General features: G+C 35.6%; 1 protein-coding gene across 2 annotated transcripts in view; it reads left to right on the top strand.

The window, feature by feature from the left end:
- CDK19 (cyclin dependent kinase 19) overlaps window positions 1-19321 on the top strand; it is a 165992-nt gene that overhangs the window by 61238 nt on the left and 85433 nt on the right. For both annotated transcript variants that reach the window (XM_025864079.2, XM_025864087.2), the window contains one exon: window positions 356-431. In XM_025864079.2, the coding sequence (XP_025719864.1) occupies window positions 356-431 (76 nt within the window). The remainder of the gene's footprint in view (window positions 1-355; window positions 432-19321) is intronic.

Here is a 19321-nt window from a genome sequence, read left to right as displayed (position 1 = left end):
CAAAATGCTTTCATAGATTACAGATAATTAAGACAGGAGTAGAATTATCTTGCAATATGCTTGAGTTTATATTTATGCTTGTTTACTTTTTGAAAGTAGTGCTGTGTTTAGTATCCTGTTTCAATTTTGAATTTTGTGTTTTGGCTCTGTCTACTGTTTTCATTGTAACATGAATTTTTTTTGGTATTTCATATTTCTGTAGTTGTAATATTATCAGAAGCAGTAAGCAATGCATGCATAGTGAGAGTGTTTATATATCACTGAGAGACTAGTGTATTTTTATTGTTTTTGTAGTTATGATTTTGAATCTGAAAATAATGTTTAGAAAAAATAATATTTTTTTGTTTGTATGCAGAAAAGATGAAAAGGAATATGCATTGAAGCAAATTGAAGGCACAGGAATATCCATGTCGGCTTGTAGAGAGATTGCAGTAAGTGGATATCAATATGTTACTTATTTTGTTATTGATATTGGATGATGAGTGATATTAAAATGAAATAGTTTCATATGTATTCCATGCATAATTATTTCAAAGAGGTCGATTAGTTTAATATTTTATATAAGATGAGAAAAGCTGCATAAACTTTTTAATTACTTGAAAGTCATCTTTAAACATTCTCAGTGATATTTAGGATTTATAATCTTAGGAATACTGAACTACATGATGATTTAATTAAATTATGAATTAATATAATTCATTATTAATATAAATCAGTATAACTAATCAATAATTATATTGATAATCAGTATAATTGATTGATATATTGATAATTAATCAATATAATTCATTATTAATACAATTCATTGTTAAAGTAATAATTTGATTAATGTTTATTTTTCTTGTAATCTTAGGACTGATATTATGTCTACAGAGAAAGGGGTGATATTAGATATTAGATATGCATATTAAATATTTTTTCTGAAATACATGTTTTAGTACTAGGTTTTACTAGTTGCTAGAAAAATAGGGCTATCATTATAATAATAGGATAAATCCTTAAAGAAAGATCATTTCTTTTTTTTTTTTGTCTTTATATGACATACTTGTGCATTTAAGAAATGATCGTCTATAAGAATACCTAACATTTACTGAATGTTTACTAGGTACCAGGCTTACTAAGTGCTTTCAAGAATTAATTAATTTACTTTTCACAACAATCATATAAAATAAGTATTTTTAATATCCCCACTTAACATATCAGTAAACAGAGGCAAAGCCATAATTATGGCTTAGAAGGCTTACCATTATATTACCTTTAGTTCAGTTTCTTATTTTAGTTCTTTAGTTTCTTCTTGGGGCTTTATCATGATATCACATCAGTTAGGGATTTCTGTCTCTAAATTGTTAAATATTTATATTGTCTATATCCATTAGGTATTTCCATTTCTAACTTGGTAACTGTACACATATTGCACACAGTTCCATGTTTCTGCCTCACCCACATGGAAGTACTCCATCACCGCTCAAAGAAAATGTGTGGTTCAAAGAACACAGGAGCAGGAAATCTGTAGACCTGAGTGTCTGTTGGCCTGAGTGGCTAATTAGCCATGAGTACCATTTTCTTTATTTGTGAAATAAGGGAACTATAAGGTCTCTTCTAGTCACAAATTCTTTGCTTTCAGAATGGGAACTTCTCCCTAGACTGTGCACACTTTAAGGGGCAGAAACTTTGTCTTTTTATCCCCTGTTCCTAGCATAGTGCCTGGAACATAGCAGGTGGTCCATAAATGTTTGTTGAATTAATAAATGAATAAACAGAACAAAAAAATTCTACTAGCAGTCCGTGATCCTAAGTTTGCTTTAGAATATAAATATATTGTTTAAAAACTCCAGTTTGGCAGTTTTCTATTAATTATAAAGTGGTATTTGTAATGCCTTGCCAGAATAAGAATTTTGGTAAGTGATTTTAATTCCCTAAAATTCTTAAACATATTATCTCAACCAATATGAATATGGTGTACAATTTTGCTATTAGAGAGTACCATCGTTTAGTATAGCATTAACTCACTTTCTACGAGTTAATTGGGAAAAAACTTGATATTTAAGGTATTAATTATTAGGAAAGGAAAACCCAGTTGTAGATGTTGTTTTTGAAATAGAGACTTCTCTATGATGAGGAATCCATGTGTTCCCTTTTCTCTACATCCTCACTAGCATTTGTTATCTCTTGTCTTTTTGATGATAGTCATTACAGGTATGAAGTGATATCTCATTGTGGTTTTGATTTGCATTTCCTTGTTGATTAGTGATGTTGAGCTCCTTTTATGTACCTGTTGACCATTTGTTTGTTGTCTTTGGAAAAATGTCTATTCAGTTCCTCTGCCTATTTTTTAATTGGATTTTTTTTTTTTACTATTGAGTTGTATGAATTTCTGATATATTTTGGCTATTCTTGTTTTTTCTTTTAAAATATTTTATTTATTTGAGAGAGAGAGAGCAAGCATGAGTGGGGGAGTGGGAGGGGTAGAGGGAGCAGCAGACTCCCTGCTGAGCAGGGAGCCCAATGAGGGACTTGATCCCAGGACCCTGGGATCATTACCCGAGCAGAAGGCAGATGATTAACTGACTGAGCCACCCAGGTGCCCCTATATTTTGGATATTAACCTTTTATCAAATATATGGCTTGCAAATATTTTCTCCCATTCTGTAAGTTGCCTTTTCATTTTGCTGATTGTTTATTTTGCTGTGCAGAAGCTGGAAAAACATGACCCATCCACAGTCTTCATCTTTTTATTGAGAATTTGCTTAATAGACCTTTAGGAAGTATGCAGTTTCTGGATTGAATAGTATTTTATCACTACCTGAATGACCTAACCCCAGTGTGATAGTGATTTTGACATAAGTTGAACATGGACGTTATTATGTAGTGGCTAAGTGCATATATACTTCTTTGTACCTTATAAGCCTGCTAACACAGTTTTGTAATTATTGCTTTATGTAGTTGTCTTTCAGATCATATACAAGGAAAATAAGTTACAAACAAAAATACATTTATGCTCTTTTTTTTTAACCCATGTTTTTACCTTTACCAGTGCCCTTTATTTTTTGTGTAGATGAATTACTGTCTATAGTCCTTTCATTTTAACTGAAGGTCTCCCTTTAGTATATTTTTATTATTTATTTATTTATTTATTTTAAAGCTTTTATTATTATTATTTTTAAGATTTTATTTATTTATTTGACAGAGAGAGACACAGTGAGAGAGGGAACACAAGCAGGGGGAGTGGGAGAGGGAGAAGCAGGTTTCCCACAGAGCAGGGAGCCCGATGCGGGGCTCGATCCCAGGACCCTGGGATCATGACCTGAGCCGAAGGCAGACGCTTAACTGACTGAGCCACCTAGGCGCCCTAGTATATTTTTATAAAACAGATCTGTTAGTGATGAATTATCTCAGTTTTTGTATTTGAGAATGTCTTACTTGCTTCTTTGTTTTTCTTTCCTCACCTGGTTCTCCTTTGATTTCATAGGATAGTTTTGCTGGATATGGAATTATTTACAGTGTTTTTTTTTCATCACTTTGACTTTGTTAATCCACTGCCTTCTGGCCTCCCTGGTTTCTGATGAGAAGTCAGTTGTTAAATTTATGAGAATCTCATGTATACAAGGAGTTTTTTTCCTACGACTTTCAAGATTCTCTTTTTGTCTTTCTCTTTTGACAGTTTGACTATATGTGTGTAAGTGTGGATCCTATTTGGAATTTGTTGAGTTCTTGGATGTATAGGTTAATGTTTTTCATCAAATTTGGAAAATATTCAGCCATCATTTCTTCAAATATCGCTTCAGCCCCTTTCTTTCTCTCCTTTCTCCTGAGACTCACATCATGCACATGTTTATAGGCTTGCTGGTGTCCCATAGGTCTCAGAGGCTCTTCTTATTTTTCCTAATTATTTTTTTTCCTATTTGTTGCAGACAGGATACTTTAAATTGCCTACCTTCAAGGTTGCTGATTCTTTGTTCTGCCAACTTGGGATATGCTGCTGAAATTTTCATTTTAGTTGTACTTTTCAATTCCAAAATTACTATATGTTTCTTTTAATAGACCTTATTTTTTAGAGCAGTTTTAAGTTTACAGCAAAATTGAGTAGAAAGTCTAGAGATTTGCCATATATTCCCTACTCCACACATGCATACCCTACTTCATTATCAACATCCCCCACCAGAGTGGTACAATTGTTACAATTGATGAACCTATGTTGATACCCAAAATCCATAGTTTACATTAGGTTTCACTATTGGTATTGTATATTCTGTGGGTTTGGATAAATGTTTAATGACATGTATCTACCATTATTGTACCATACAAAATATTTCCACTGCCTTAAAAATCCTTTATGCTCTGGCTATTTATCCTATATACCCTCCCACCCTGCCTTGGTCCCTGACAACCATTGATCCTTTTACTGTTTCCATAGTTTTGTCTTTTCCAGAATGGCCTATAGTTGGAATCATACAGCATGTGGCCTTTTCAGATTGGCTTCTTTCACTTAGTAATGGACATTTCAGATTCCTCTATGTCTTTTATGGCTTGATAGCCCATTTCTTTTTAGCACTAAATAGTATTCCATTGTCTGGGTGTACTATGGTGTGTTTATCTATTCATCTACTGAAGTACATCTTTGTTGCTTTCAAGTTTTGGCAAGTATGAATAAAGCTGCTGTAAACTGTGTGCAGGCTTTTTGTGGACATAACTTTTAGCTCTTTTGGGTAAACACCAAGGAGTATAATTGCTGGATTGTATGGTCAAAGTATGTGTACTTTGGAAGAAACCACCCAACTGTCTTCCAAAGTGGCTATACCATTTTGTATTCCCACCAGCAATGAATGAAAAGTTCCTGTTGTTCTACATCCTTGCTAGCATCTATTGTCAGTATTCTGGATATTAGCTGTTCTAAGTATCTTATTGCTGTTTAATTTGGGACTCTGGTTTAGCCTTCATAGCCTGCTTAAGAAATTAGAGCCTTTTTTATCTATTTCCTGGACATGTCCACAGTTTTGCACATGGGCATAGTTACAGTCTTTTTTTTTTTTTCTTTTTCCTAGTTATACTCTTTCCTACCTGGTTCCATTTATAGAAAATTCTGGAATATGCAAACTAATCTATGGTAGTAGGTAGTAGATCAGTGACTGTTTGAGGATGGCAATGGAAATGGAAATATTACATAGGAGTATGAGGAATCTTTGGAGATGATGTAAGTCTTCATCATATTGATTGTCATGATGGTTTCATGGGTGTGTAGCTATATCAAAACTCATAAATGGTATGCTTTAAATTTGTGCAGTTTATTGCACATCAATTATATCTCAGTAAATTTGGAAGAAAATAATAAAGCTGTATGGGTTTATTAGTGGACAAAAGGTCTGTAAATGAAGAATTTCTAAAAAATCAGTGGATCATAGCAAAGCTGGAGGGGTAGACCTTTAATAGGAAATGGAAAAGCTAGTTTATCCTCTGAAACTGCAGTGAGAGAATAAATGTTGCTGTCAACATATGTCCATTTGCTAGGGGGATGATGAGGTAGTTACATTCTTGTGTGCCTCTTTTTTGTGGGTGTGGTGTTAAGTGATGAGCATTTGAGGTAACTGATGAAGGATATGTGAAAATTTGCTGATCAAAGATAAGATTATAGAAGCATTGTAGTCCACCTAAAGTAGGAGATGAGTCATGGGACCAGTCTGCATGATTGTACGGTTCTCTTCCTTCACAGCCCAGTGTGAGAAGCAGAATTGGATTTTTCTGTTTGATGTGGTAGAAGGACAGAGAGTGTAAGATGGGTGAGGGTTGGAGAGGTGAAGAGGGACTGGACTGATAGATCCAGGAGAATGTAGACAACACCATAAGTTAAAGAGTACATAGAGCTTGTTCTCTGTCTTTTTTCTTCTCTATCCCATGATATATCTAACTCCTAGTATTTTCTAGTTCACATAGTCTCACCTAGGTAAGAGGCTTTTGATATGGAGAACGCTAGGAACATTTCCCTCTTCACTCCAAAATGGTGGGACTGTTGTCCATAAAAGAACTGAGAGCAGGGTTGGAGGATGAGAGAAGAAGTCAAAGAACTTGCAGCCATGGAAAGAACTTGGAAGAATTTGTACAGAATGGGAAGAAGTTTAAGAACTAAAATGTGTTATTAGCTCAAGTCTCATTAATAAAGAATGTCATATCAAATTTAAATTTCATTTGAACCTTTTTTATATCTTTGTATGGTGCTTTCCAGTTTACAATATGCCATAGTAGGTAGTAATTCTGGGTGATGAACATATCAGGGACATGTGAACATTAGCTTGAGGTTACAGGGAAGTTCTAATATAAAGTTGATTACCTTTGGGGCCTATGTAATCATAAGATTGCTGGATTAGAAATGTGGTAAGTGGTGCGCCTGGGTGGCTCAGTCAGTTAAACATCTGACTCTTGGTTTTGGTTCAGGTCATGATCTCAGGGTCATGAGATTGAGCACCAAGTTGGGATCTGTGTTCAGTGCAGAGTCTGCTAGAGATTCTTCCCCCTTCTCCTTCCGCCTCCCCCCCGTCCCACCCCCCCACCCCTGTTCATGGATCATGCGCATGTGCTCTCTCTCAAATAAATAAAATCTTAAAAAAAAATGTGGTAAATGTCATTAATTCAAATCTCATTCATTTCCTTCCTGATTATGAAATTCAGATATGTTTGTTACAGAATTCTCAGGCAGGGGGCACCTGGCTGGCTCAGTCAAAGGGGCATGTGACTCTTGATCTCCAGTCCTGAGTTTGAGCCCTGAATTGGGTGTAGAGATTACTTAAATAAATAAGTAAATAAACTTAAAAAAATAAAAATAAAAATTCTTAGTATGGAAAAAGGATGTTAAAAGCATCTGTTATGCTAATTTAGAAATAATCATTATTAACATCTTGTGTATAGTCTTCTAGACTTTCTTCTTTGCAAAAATACAGATTTTTTCCCATAAGAGTGGAGATTCCATTGTTTTTTTATAAAATGTAATTTTAGCTGGAGTGATACAAAGGTAAATTTCAACTATCAAAATAAGTTGGTGGAACATTTATTAATCATGTTAGGTTCTGCGGGCTGTAAGAAAGATTTAAAAATATAACCCCTGAGGGGACACCTTGATGGCTTAGTTGGTAGAGTCTGTGACTCTTGATCTCAGGGTTGTGAGTTCGAGCCCCATGTAGGGTGTAGAGATTACTTAAAAATAAAATCTTAAAAAAAAATATCTCTAGGGGCGCCTGGGTAGTCTGTTTGTTAGGTATCTGCCTTCAGCTCAGGTCATGATCCCAGGGTCCTGGATTGAGTCCCACATGGGGCTCCCTGCTCGGCGGGGAGCCTGCTTCTCCCTCTGCTGCTCACCCTGCTCGTGCACTCTCTCCCTCTCTCAAATAAATAAATAAATAAAATCTTAAAAAAAAAATCTCTATCTCTATCTATCTATCTATCTATCTATCTATCTATCTATCTATCTGTCTACCTACCTACCTACCTACCTACCTACCTACCTACCTACCTATCTATAACTCCTGAGTACTCTTCAAAAAATAGAGATGTTCCCAAAGAAAGTGAAGACAGACTGAAAGGAAAATTAGTCAGGGAAGTGGGGCAGAGGCATAGGCTGAGGAGGGAAGAGAAATAGGGAAACCTGACTTTCTGTTATACTTGTTATCTTCCTGACTGCTGGTTTTCATTTGCCACTTCCTCATTCACCTCTGCACAGTTTTGTCCAGATTCTATGTAACTGCCAGCACCCCGGTGTTGATGCTTCCATGGTGATGGGTGACAGGTGGGATCAGCTGTAATGTACTGTCCCTTGCAGTTTTTCCACATAGGACAGAGCAGGCGGGGTGGAGTGGTAGTTAAGACTTGCCGCCATTTCTTCACCTCTCTTGCCACTATGGTCGTGTAACAGGCCACTATGTAAACTTCAGTAGAATCCCTGGAACTTTCCCCTGTCATCAAGGAATAAGTTTTTGCTTTTTTAAATATATGAAATGCAATTGATAAAATGTGCGTTTGCTGTGGATTCCTTGAGAAGAACTTTAAAATGTCTATGAGGAGGGGAGGGGGTGCACTGGGTGTTATACGCAAACAATGAATCATGGAACACTCCATCAAAAACTAATGATGTAATGTATGGTGATTACCATAACATAAGAAAAAAAATCTAAAAATAAAAAAAATGTTTATGAGGAAGGCTCTAATTCTTACTACTATATTTCTTTTTATCAACCTTAAAACTATTTTGTTAAAGTTTCATGTATTAATTATATCCTCTCAATTGCTTTTATGTTGCAGAGAATACAAATTTTTCTTTAAATATATGTCCAACTTTATAGAAGTATAGATTTGTGGAAATAGATGTGTAATTCAGGTATTTTACCGTTTCTATGGAGGAGACAAAATCAAAGTACAGTATTAAATTTTTTGTGAAAACCACTAAGGGTAGGAAAGTTTTTTTTTTCCAGTAGACTTTTAAATGATTATTTAATAATTATTTTTATATAATGATAATTATATAAAAAGTTTGGCATGATTTTGGGAGATTAGAACTAAATAAATTATGCGTGAAATTGCCTTTGAGCAAAATCTGTTCTTTGGTGTGGTCCTTGTGTTCTCCTTAGAAATGAACAAAAGTTTACTTTTGGGACTGAAGACAGCATAGATTTTTTTCCTCTTTAAAATGTGTTTTTTTTTTCTTGCATTGATTAGATAGTGATAGTTCTTACTTTTCTCACATATATAATATATTTAGGTTTCTTGGCAAAATAAATGTATTCTTGGTGGCTCTTATAATGAAAAATAGAATCTTGTATGAGTTGGGGATGGGGTTTGGGATTATTTTAGAATGAATCTGAGAAATGGATACGGTGTCAGTTCATAGGGAAGAACCATGCTATAGCACTTTTCATTTCCTTTCAGAGCTGAGAAGGTGGAAGGGGCAGGTAAGCGGAGTCACAAGCAGATTCTTCAGTCTTGTGGTGGGTCTCTCTGCCTTACTATATATGTTAGGTCACGAGTCTTATAATTTATTATTGTGTGTGTGTGTGTGTGTGTGTGTGTGTGTGTGCTTCTATTTCAAGCCACTTTGTTTCTTCTGAGAAGACTAACTAATAAATCTTTGTATTCTCAGAAGCTGATTTATATACCTGTTGTTTCTAGTGGTAGAAAAGAGGTGGGTCATCTGTAGGTTTCTGAGATTTTTTATAAAGGTGACTAAGGTGAGAAGGAACAGTTTGGGAAGAGATAATATTGGTTTTGTTCACCACTTTTTTGTGTGTGTGTGTGTGTGTGTGTGTGTGTGTGTGTGTGTGTGTGTGTTATGGTGAGGGAAGATGGATTGGTGTGGTAATATGAGTCATATATGTAACTGAAAACTGCCCCACTTTTCCCTCTTCCCAATGTCTAGGAGAACAGACTAGTTGGTTGGAAGCAGTGCCTTTAGGGGCCTGTGGTTTCTGTAGCTCCTTTCTCTCCGTGAAGAATGGGTAGGTAACTGGAAGAGTTGGCTTTCTGCTGTATCAGTATCCTCCCTACCAAATAAATCAGTTATTTCCATTCTAAAAATATAAAATGATTAATTTCATATTCCTACTCTAATTAGATTAGATTTAATTGGCTATCCCCTATTTTTAGTGTTGTTTATTTTTCTCTTAAATAATACTGAAGCAAAATTATACTAGTGATATTATGCAGAGTAAAGGACTGAAAATAAATATGATAGTGGTATGCAAAGGGCTTATCTTAGAGCCTGAGTGTAAATGCACAGTAAATGGTTTTTATTACTATTATTATTATTATTGATAATAACAACTTTTTCCTATTTAAACTCTCATCAAAGAAAATATAATTTTTAGTTGAAATTGTTTTCACTGTGGTCAAAGTAAATTTTTTTAAGAATCTATGCATTTAATTTTTAAAGATTATTATTATAGAAAATACTGAACTATAAAATTTAACTTAAATTTGGTAATTATAGATTCAGAATAAGAGATTGAAGTGGGGAGGGGCGCCTGGGTGGCTCAGTCATGAAGTGTCTGCCTTTGGCTGGGGTCATGATCCTGGGGTCCTGGGATCGAGCCCCATGTGGGGGCTCTGTGCTCAGCGGAAAGCCTGCTTCTCTCTCTCTCACTCCCCCTGCTTGTGTTCCCTCTCTCACTGTGTCTCTCTCTGTCAAATAAATAAATAAAATCTTAAAAAAAAAAGAGATTGAAGTGGGGAAACTTCAAAAACTTTTTGAAAATATGCCTTTGGTTTCAGATTGTAAAGTGAGAGAGACTATGGACTTTGGATTCAGATAGACTTGGGAGTCGTGTCTAGACTTCACCATTACTCCTGTATGTCTTGGGCAAATTGCTCTTACTACAAGGACCCTTTTTCTAGGTAGCTATAGAAATGAAGCTATTTTAATTAATTAATTATATTGAAGTATAATCGGGATTTAAAAATGAAAGCTTTTTTAATGGGGGATCGGGTTATATCTTGATTTGCTTCTAGGGCTGTCATTTCCAAGGAAGTAGACCATGTGGCAGTCCACAGGATGCTCAGATTTCTCAGATTTTCTGATCCTCTGAGCCTCTTGCTAATGTTCCAGGCCATTCTCAGCTCTATCTTGGAACCAGAATATCAGCTAAACCACACGAAATCTTTTGACAAGGTGCTTTTTTCCAGATATATTCAAGAATCTTAAAAGTTCTTAGGAGGAAGGAGTTGCCTGTGAGAGCAGGGGCTGACCCTAGCATAAATTTTAGTGGTGCACACTAAATGTGCATCTAAGCTGTTAGGTTAAAATATGGCTAATTTCTAATTATATTTCTAGTTCATCCTTCAGACTACTTATTCTGATTTATTTGGATTTGGAATTAAACATCCAATCTCTTTTTTCTTTTTTGGCCTAATAAAAATTATTCATTCTATAACCAACTATCAAAGTATCTGATTTCTGTGAACCTTCATTTCTTCATATCTAAAATAGGATTAATGGTACCTACTATCACAGAATTGTGGTAAGGATAAGTTAAAGCACATAAACATTTTAGTTCATAATCAGGTCTCAGTGAAGGTTAGGTTTCCTCCTTTCTTTTAAGTTGAATTTGTTAATGTGATGGAAAAGTAGGTTTTAGTGGCCTTAGCTTTGATCCGTAATAATAAACAGGGGGCCAGTAAATACACTTTTAAAAAATTCAGTTACTTCATTGTGGTCTGTGAATGCTGGATTATATTTAAAACATACTTTTGGCAGCAGATACAATTTTGCCCCCACGCTTGATCACTACTCTTTGTAACATAGTGTTGCTTGCTGAGAGAATACAGAACAGTTTTTTTTCGGAAGATGGACGTCTTTATTTTATTTATTTAAAAAAAGATTTATTTATTTATTTAGTTGAGAGAGAGAGTGTGTGAGCAGGGGGAGTGGCAGAGGGAGAGAATCTCAAGCAGACCCTGCACTGAGTGCAGAGCCCAACGTGGGGCTCAATCCCATGACCCCAAGACCATGACTTGAGCCAAAACCAGGAGTCAGAGGCTCAAACAACTGAGCCATCCAGGTGCCCCTGTAAGTCTTTATTTTTAAGCCAGTTGTTTGAAATGCCTTATGCTTCAGGGAACACTGATGTAAGTCATGCCCAGGTTACCAGTCTACCGCACCAAAACCTATTTAGCCTACAGGTAACTGAGTTAATGGTACTCTAGTACTGCAGTACCTGAGAACTACTTATCACATTGTTTTGATGGAGAAACATGTTCATAATTAAAATCTTGTATGTTAGGCTATATCTTGCCTTGTCATAGTTTTCTAAAAGGAAACAGGCTCTTCACATCCAGGTCACTGGCTGGGGGTCTGAGATGTTAGAAACTAGAGTAGGGATTGGGGAAGATTAGGCATAGTGTCAGAGGTTAGGGGGCTTTACAGCAATCAGAAGAAGGGATAGAAATTGTGTTATCCAAGCAGTGAAGATCAGGAACTAGGATTTTGCCTGGGAGGAATAAAGGAGGGAGGGGATAATGAGGGAGCTGAGAAGGCTGGGGGCCTGGGAGGCAGCTGGTGGGGTTTCAGGAAGTAACCAGGTAGAATGAGGAATGGAGGTACTTGGTCAGTCAGTAGCTGTCTTGAGTCAGTAGAGAGAGCTAGTGAACAGGGTAATCTAAAGTGATAGGGATCAGAAACAGGGAAAGCCCATAATTAGGGTTTTGATACAATAACGTGATAGCAAAGAATTTCGCGTAATTAGGCAAAGCAATTTAGTTACTTCGAGTACCAGTGGATTATCATAATGACATAGTCTCATATTATTATTCTGTTACTTTGGCTTTGTATCTCTTTTTCTGGTGACATAAGCTCTTCACATTTTTAATTTAGGTCTTTGACTTAAATAACTATCAGAATGGTGCAAAGTCAAGATGAAGTAGAACTTTAACAGGTACAAACTAGAGTTAACAGACTGCATTTTGAAAGGATGAAGATTATTATTCAAAAGCAGATAATTCTATTTTTTTAAAGATTTATTTATTTCTTTTTAGAGAGAGCGCGAGAGAGTGTGTGCAAGTGGGGGAGGGGAAGAGCAGAAGCAGAGGGAGAGGGAATCTTCAAGCAGACTCCCTGCTGAGCATGGAGCCTACCATGGGGCTCCATCCCAGAACCCTGAGATCATGACCTGAGCTGAAATCAAGAGTCAGCCATTCAATTGACTGAGCCACCGAGGCACCCCCAGATAATTCTGTATTATTATAAAAGGCAGTATATAATGGGAATGGGATAAACTGATAAAACATAAATGTTGGTTTACAAGCTTCTGAACATACTCAGCAGCTCAGTAATTTCAAAGTTTGATAAGGCTACTTAGAAGAAATTCATTCTAATTGATTGGAATTTCTACAGTTTGTAGATTTTACTGGTATTATTAGACAATATAGCATTCAAATAGTTGAAAGTAAATTAGCATTTGAAACAGAATAACTACCAGAGGATTAAAATTTACCCAAAATAATGCTAGGTATTCTTCATAGTAAAAGTATATCAAGAAAAGAAAAAGATATTTGAAAATCTTATTTGTAGAGTAGTAAATAACTAAGGTTTGAGTTTAGACTGCTTTGTCACCTTTTTTTCTCTATAAGTTCTAATTAAAAAAAGTTTTTTTTGCCTTCCAGATTGTCTGCCTTTCTGCTAAGTGTGCTGTACCATCTTGTATTAAAATAATCTGATTAAGAAACCTAATTTTATTTGTGGTTTTGGCCTTTGTATGTTGCCAGCATGGTATATGGTGTTCATTTTAATTCATTCCCCCTCAGAAAGAATTCTTAAAGTTAGGTTTTTGTTTTTGTTTTTGCTTTTTTTAAGTAAGCTCCATGCTGATCATGGAGCCCAACACAGGGCTTAAAACTCACAACCCTGAGATCGACACCTGAGCTGAGATCAAGAGTTAGACGCTCAAACAACTGAGCCACCCGGCTGCCCCTAAAGTTAGGTATTTTTAATCCAATAGAAAAAGAGTCTTAAAGAATTAAATATGAACTTAAAAAGAAAGTGAAACATTATTGGCCAATAAATAAAAAAGTTGCTCAATTACGTTGTCAGAGAAATAAAAACTAAAACCACAATAAGATATACTTTTTGCCCACCAGATTGATAATAGTATCCAGTATTTGCAATGATTTGGAATACTAGAACTGTCATATAGTGCTAGTAGAATTGTAAATTATTATATTACAACACTGAGGAAAACAATTTGTTTATCTAGTAAAGTTAAGATGCACATGCCTTATTACCCAGTAACTTCATTCCTAGATGTAGATGCTGTAGCAGTGCTTCTCAGCCCCAGTTGACCTAATTAATTCCCCTTTATAAGCTTTTATTGTATAGTTCTATTTACTACCTTGAACTGAAATTCATAGATGATATAACCTGTTTTCATGCATACCTAAAAAATGATGATAATCCTTTATTATAAAAAAAGCAAAAGAAAGTAATTTATTTATTTATTTAAAGATTTTTATTTATTTATTTATTTGAGACAGAATGAGAGAGAGAGAGCACATGAGAGGGGGGAGGGTCAGAGGGAGAAGCAGACTCTCCGCCAAGCAGGGAGCCCGATGCGGGACTCGATCCAGGGACTCCTGGATCATGACCTGAGCCAAAGGCAGTCGCCCAACCAACTGAGCCACCCAGGCGCCCAAAAGAAAGTAATTTATAATGAAATAACATATTTAAATACATAAGAATTAGGCTTTTTTTTTTTTTTTTTTTTAAAGAGAAGGAATAGGGGGAGTGACAAAGGGAGAGAGAAAGAATCTTAAAGCAGGCCCCACACCCGGCACAGAGCCTGACACAGGGCTCAATCTCACAACCCTGAGATCATGACCTAAGTCGGAATCAAAAGTTGGATGCTTAACCCACTGAGCCACCCAGGCGCCGCAGAATCAGCCATTTTTATTATGATATCTAAATGCTAATCAGATCCTAGCTGCCTATCTAATTGTGAAACATGGAATTGGGGTGATGCAGTGTGTGGTTTTGGGTACCTTTGAATTAGCGCTGTTTTTTGTGTTGTGCGAAATGTATACTGTGGTATATATAAATTAACTTGTGGGCTTCACAATTCCATAGGAGATTCTGAAAAGAAGTTCTAATTGTTCCCCAGATTCTTACCTTGAATCTGGAATGTAAGAGTGAAGCTCATTAGCATGTTAGACAATATTTTTATCTTGTCATTTGATTTTTCATTTCACTCCTTTTTCTCCTATTGTTTATCCTATTTGCTGTTTCTTTTTATCTCTGCCTTATTTCTTATGTGTTTTCTTTTTTTCTACCCTTTGCCAATAGTAGATGTTTCACAACTGTAGCCACAAAGACTATCCTTGTTTTATCTGTTTTTCTTCTTATCTGGGACTGTCTTCCTCTCTGTTCAGTTATGCGAGGTTTGTAGGTTCATACTCAGAATTTTCCCAGAGGCATAAGGAAATCCTTTATTATATAAATGATTGCTCAATTAAGTTGTTAATTAATAATTTGAAGCGCTTTTTTGAAAACAAAAGGTAACAAGCCATTGGACTTTTTGAAATTGAGATTCTCGTTGTGGGTTTTTTTGTTGTTCATATATTAGCATTTTAAAGGTATTTTTAGTATAGATTCACTCTGCCTTCATAATTTTTAGGTCAGGGATTGTGTCTGATGTATTCACTCTTGAATTTTTGGAATCTGTCTAGTACAGTGCTTGGAACAAAGTGGGCTATCAATAAATTATTGAATAAAAGCAACACTTTGAATTTGTTACATTAACAGTATTAACAGTTGTGTTTGTTCTGAAGTTTTCCCAGTAGTAGAAGATTTTAAATTTTCTGCTTAAGCTAATTATTATTTGAAATATAAAATTAAACTTTGTGGACTCTTTGTATTATCTAAAATTTGGGATCCTTTCTGATTCTCCTTCCCCTAACCATGTGTGACTTAATGGATAAGTGATAGAAATAATATGTATATGAATAATTATTTAAATAAGTTGATTTTTCATGAAATATTTGAGTGTTGTAATCCAGGAAGAAGAAATGAACAAAATTTTTCCTATTCCCTTAAAAAGTTTATAGTTTTGGAGGACACAGATAAGAAAACACAGATTTCAACACAATGTAATCAGTGCTATGACAGTTAAACACAATGCTGGAAGAACACATAGCCCGTACGTGGGAATCTGGGAGGGCTCTATAGGGATTTTGTGGTAGTATAAGTCTGAAGGACACTTCAGAGCTGGCTGGGTAAAGAAGGGAAGTAGTGGGAAGAGTATTTGGCCTAAGGAAACAACAGGTAGGAAGGCCCAGAAGTGAGAGACAGTGAGCCTGGATGCCCTTAATTTTATGAACAACTATGGAGAAGTACACCATTTTAATTCTCTTAAGCCTACCAAATTATTAGTTACTGTAAGAGCATTACATAAATTTCTATTGTGTTAAGCAACTGAAATTTTTGGGTTTAATTACTACAGTAGCTCGGTCACCTTCAGTAATGTATGAATCATAAAGTTTCTATCCAAAGTTGAAACAAAAAATTTGTGTTAAGGATAATTTTTTAAAGTAAACAATAGATGAACTAAAAAGGATCATCTGAGTATAAGAAGATAGAGAGGGAACATGGAGATGGACGGTTGTAGGTGAACTATACTTCTATCTGTTATACCAGAAAACCAATAATGTTTAAAGTTTTTTTTTTTTAAGATTTTATTTATTTATTTGACAGAGAGAGCGAGAGTGAGCACACAAGCAAGGGGGAGCAGCAGAGGGAGAGAGAGAAGCAGGCTTCCCACCGAGCAGGGAGCCTGATGTGGGGCTCGATCCCAGGACCCTGGGGCCATGACCTAAACTGAAGGCAGACGCTTGACCAACTGAGCCACCCAGGCATCCCCAGTAATGTTTAAAGTTAAGTCAAGAATTGTGATAAAAACACTTAGAGATAGGAAATAATCAGGAGAACCCAAACCAGAAAAAGTTAAAAGTAGTTGTATATAGGGAAGGGGAGGGATGATCAGAGGATTGTTTGATTATAATCTCTGCTATGTTGTTTTGTTTTTGAACACTATAAATATATTATTTTGATTAAAAAATTAGATTAAAAGTTACTATACATCCACTAGAATGTCTAAAATTAAGAAGAGTGATCAGTGTTGGTGAGGATATGGAATAACTGGCACTGGTGAAAGTGTAAAATGGTATAGCCACTTTGGTAAAAAACTTGGCAGTTTCTGATGAATTTATACATAGACCTATTGTGTGACCCATTAATTCCATCTGTAGGTGTATATATCCAAGAACAATTAATGCATACGAGCATAGGACACTTGTAGAAGAATGTTCATAAAAGCTTTATTCATAATAGCCCCAAATAGGAAACAATTCAAATGTCCATCAATAGGAGAATAATAAACAATTTATGGTATATCTATAGGAAAGATGACTACTCAACTCTAAAAAAGAAAACTGATAGAGTAACATAGATGAATGTCAGAAATGTTAAGTTGGATAAAAGAAGCCAGACTCAGAAGAATACATATGGGTATGATCTCATTTATATGAAATTCAGGAATGACAGAAATATCTATTATGATAGAAATCAGAATTGTGATTGCATGGAGTTGGGGGGAAGGGTTGGGTAGAAAGGGGCACATGGGAACTTTATGGAGTGATGGAAGTATTCTCTGTCTTCATCTGGTTGATGGTTAAATAGATGTATATGTTTGTCAGAATTCAAGCCGATCACTTAAGACTTGTGTATTTTACTGTATGTAAATTTTACTTCAATAAAAATACTAGTAGTATAAAAAATACAAAATAAAGACTAGAGAGTTTGTGCATTAAGGGAACAAAAGTCTAATATGGTTGAGTTGAGAGGAATAGTTGGGGGTAGGAATGTTATGTTGGGCTGGGGCCATCTTGAATGACTTTGTAAATTAAGGCTTATCCTAAGAATATCAGGAAGCCATTGAAGGTTTTTAAGAGACAGTATTAAATTCGATTTTAAAACCATCCTTGCCTTCTCAGTGGATTGGAGAGGGGCAAGGATGGATGTAGAAGACCTGTTGAGAAGCTTTTGCTGAAGCCAAAATGAAAGATGATAGTGGTTTGTATTGGAACGTAATAAAGGGGTTGGAGGAAGCAGACATTTAGTGATGGGGAATGCCAGAGAGGACAAGGCTGACCACAACATTTCTCTCTTGATCAGCTAGGTGGATGATGGCATGATATACTGAGCAAAAGAGCAGAGGTAGGCAAGAGGTGGGGAGGTTAGGGGAAGTTGGTGACCTGAATTTCACAGATTTGATTGCTTAGTTTTGGGAAAGATACAGAAAATAATATAGTAATATAAGTAGGAATATAATAAGACTAAAATTTCAAGGAATTATTATGGTCTCAATTATTATATATTTCTTTCTGCTGAAGCTGTTCATTATCCCTTCTCTTTTCTCTTTATGAAGACATAGATGATTTGCCGTTCACAGTCTATATAAAATACAACTACTGAACAAAGGATAGTTTATACAAGTAGAGGAAGTTGGGTGGTTTTATTCAAGAGAATAGTTTCCCATGTAACTCTTCATATTTAATTTTAATAGTCAACCATATAGTATTGAAGCAATCAGACTCCTTCAGGGGAGGGACTGCATGGGCCCAGTGCTATTACATTCTTTTCTAAAATTGAGATATAATTCACATACCATAAAACTCATCATTTTAAAGTGTACAATTCATTGATTTTTAGTATATTCACACAGTTATGCAACCATCACTACTATCTAATTCCAGGACATTTTCATTACCCCATAAAGAAACCCTGTACCCCCACAGTAGTAGTCATTCCCCCCCCACCATTGCCCTTAGCCCCTGGCAACCACTAATCTACTTTCTATCTTTATGGATTTGCCTGTATTCTTTCTATATTATCCTATCTCCATTATTATCACAGCCCGTCATTCTATAGTCCAGAAATTTTCAAACTTTATAGGCCTACATATCACCTGTTCAAAGACAGCAATCTATGACATGGTTCTCTCCCTTACGGAACTCATGCTGATCATATGCTGGTTGGGGAGACAAGACAGTTTTTTTTTTTTTTAAGATTTTTTTTATTTTTTTCAGACAGGAAGAGAGTGAGAGAGAGCGCATGGCGGGGGGGGGTGGGTTGGCAGAGGGAGAGGGAGAAGCAGACACCCCACTGAGCAGGGCGTCCGACGCGGGGCTCCATCCCAGGAGGGACGATGACCTGAGCCAAAGGCAGATGCTCAACCAAGCCACCCAGTCACCCCACAAGACACATTTTTGAATATAATTAGTGCTACAAGGTTTTGAATGAATACATTCTGAAAGAATAGTAGAGTAAGTGGAGTGATGCCACTTTGGACATGGTATTCTCAAAGTTTCATAGATAATATTAGTATTAGTATTAGATTAGTATTAATCACAACTCAGCCAAGAATCTTTTATATCTAAGTTGACTTGTATAATGTGTTTTGAGATCCCTCATGAAAAATTGTCTTATATAACATAATTCTATCTTATATGGTTCCACCTTTCCTACTTATTGAAAAGTTCATATTATTTAAACTCAGTATTATATTGTTGACCTGTTCAGATGTGCCATGTAGTAGTGGCTATCCTTTCTAGCTTGATATTTTAGGGAAAAAATGGCATCCAGTTTAATTTATGTGAGAGTACCTTGTAAACTTTATGGTTTTATGCTAATGCAAAGTATTATTGTTATTAACCCTTCCATATATTCCATGCTACTCCTTAGAAACTAGAAGTAAATATTCTTTGTTCTGTAGCAAAAAGATCACCATCAGTGGACTTTTTTCCT

Source organism: Callorhinus ursinus, unplaced genomic scaffold, assembly GCF_003265705.2.
Source record: "Callorhinus ursinus isolate GAN/ISIS: 27379988/994484 unplaced genomic scaffold, GSC_fseal_2.0 scaffold6, whole genome shotgun sequence".
NCBI lineage: Eukaryota > Metazoa > Chordata > Mammalia > Carnivora > Otariidae > Callorhinus > Callorhinus ursinus.
Note: the sequence above shows the minus strand (reverse complement) of the source record. Positions and strands in the feature narration are given on the sequence as shown.